Below are 1,211 nucleotides of genomic sequence, written 5' to 3'. Positions count from 1 at the left end.
CTCTTGCTATTAAGACTATGCTCCTGCGGTTTGTGGTCACTGGTAACATCCGAAAGTTTGCAATGGTTGTGGTTCAGCTTTTCGCAAGGGATCCGCGTGCTACCGACTCTCGCTTTTGCTTTCCTTAATCAGCTAACTTGTGGTAAACGCACTTTACACAATGCCTCCTGCATGGGCGTACGCACATTAACGATACTAAATCACTGCCCGAAATCAGTTTAGTCGGCTGTGAAGGAGATTGCTGCAGTGCTCAGGAGAAAAGAAGCCTGCTGCGCTAAACGAATAGCCGACACGTTTAGCATGGCTACATGGAAAAGCAATGGCTCGGGCTATTGAGTTAGCGCGCGCGCAACAGTAGCGCAGTGGAGATTTCAAATAAATTCGTCCTTTGAATATACCAAAATGATTCAAGTCCAGTGTCGTTAAACCTACTTAAATGAGGTGGTATTTAGGTAATCGGTGCACCAGACAGATGTAGCTTTCGTCTTCGATACAGTAGTTTGCTGCTGGATGAGCTAGCTAGAAAGCTAATGCTAACACCTTTGTTTTGCTGGGCAAACTCTACTTCAATTTCAAAAAGCATTACAAACACAATTTCATGACGAACATCATTTGCATGGTTCAAGGATTAGCATGCATTTTCTCAGACACGCACAGGTGCCGTGTTACTTACTTGAAATAAAAACGTACTCCAGCTGGGTTCCATTGCAACTCTTACGCTAAAACCTGCAGGAAACCAAGGAGGAATCCTCAACAAAGCAGCCAGCTAAACATAGCACCAACTTCCTGTCATCCCTCGGGCTGCACCAAATAAAATTGACCAGCTCGCCTGAATTCGACAAATAATGTAACAGATGTAACATTATAGTTTTGGCCTCTTGTTGACAGAACATTAATTCCTACCTTAATATTGAATTAGCGTGGCTTTGTTACTAGACGAAACTGTTTGCGATATCTATCCGCTACTAAAAATTCAGCATTACTAAATATGTAAACATTTTAGAGTTTTAATATTTGAAAAGTCAAGATTAAAATAGAATGTAAACAGGTTTGTGACCATCCTCTGCCATATAGAGAAATTGCCATGATTTAAAACGGCACTGTAAAAATATGAGGTGCGACTTTTAGTCTGATACATTTGGTAATTCTGCTGTATTTATAACAGGGTTTTAACAGTTTGGGATGTTTCATCATAGTTATAGTTTTTATTT

At 40.5% G+C, this 1,211-nt stretch overlaps 1 protein-coding gene across 3 annotated transcripts in view; it reads right to left on the bottom strand.

Annotated features, from left to right (window-relative positions):
• Positions 1-766, bottom strand: part of vezf1b (vascular endothelial zinc finger 1b) — a 21,561-nt gene extending 20,795 nt beyond the window's left edge. For all 3 annotated transcript variants that reach the window (XM_037268783.1, XM_037268784.1, XM_037268785.1), the window contains exon 1: positions 674-766. In XM_037268783.1, the coding sequence (XP_037124678.1) occupies positions 674-706 (33 nt within the window). In that variant the 5' untranslated portion in view covers positions 707-766. The remainder of the gene's footprint in view (positions 1-673) is intronic.
• Positions 767-1,211: the final 445 nt, after the last annotated feature.

Source organism: Syngnathus acus, chromosome 13 (genome assembly GCF_901709675.1).
Source record: "Syngnathus acus chromosome 13, fSynAcu1.2, whole genome shotgun sequence".
NCBI lineage: Eukaryota > Metazoa > Chordata > Actinopteri > Syngnathiformes > Syngnathidae > Syngnathus > Syngnathus acus.
The sequence above is the reverse complement of the archived record's forward strand: the minus strand, read 5'-3'. Positions and strand labels throughout refer to the sequence as shown.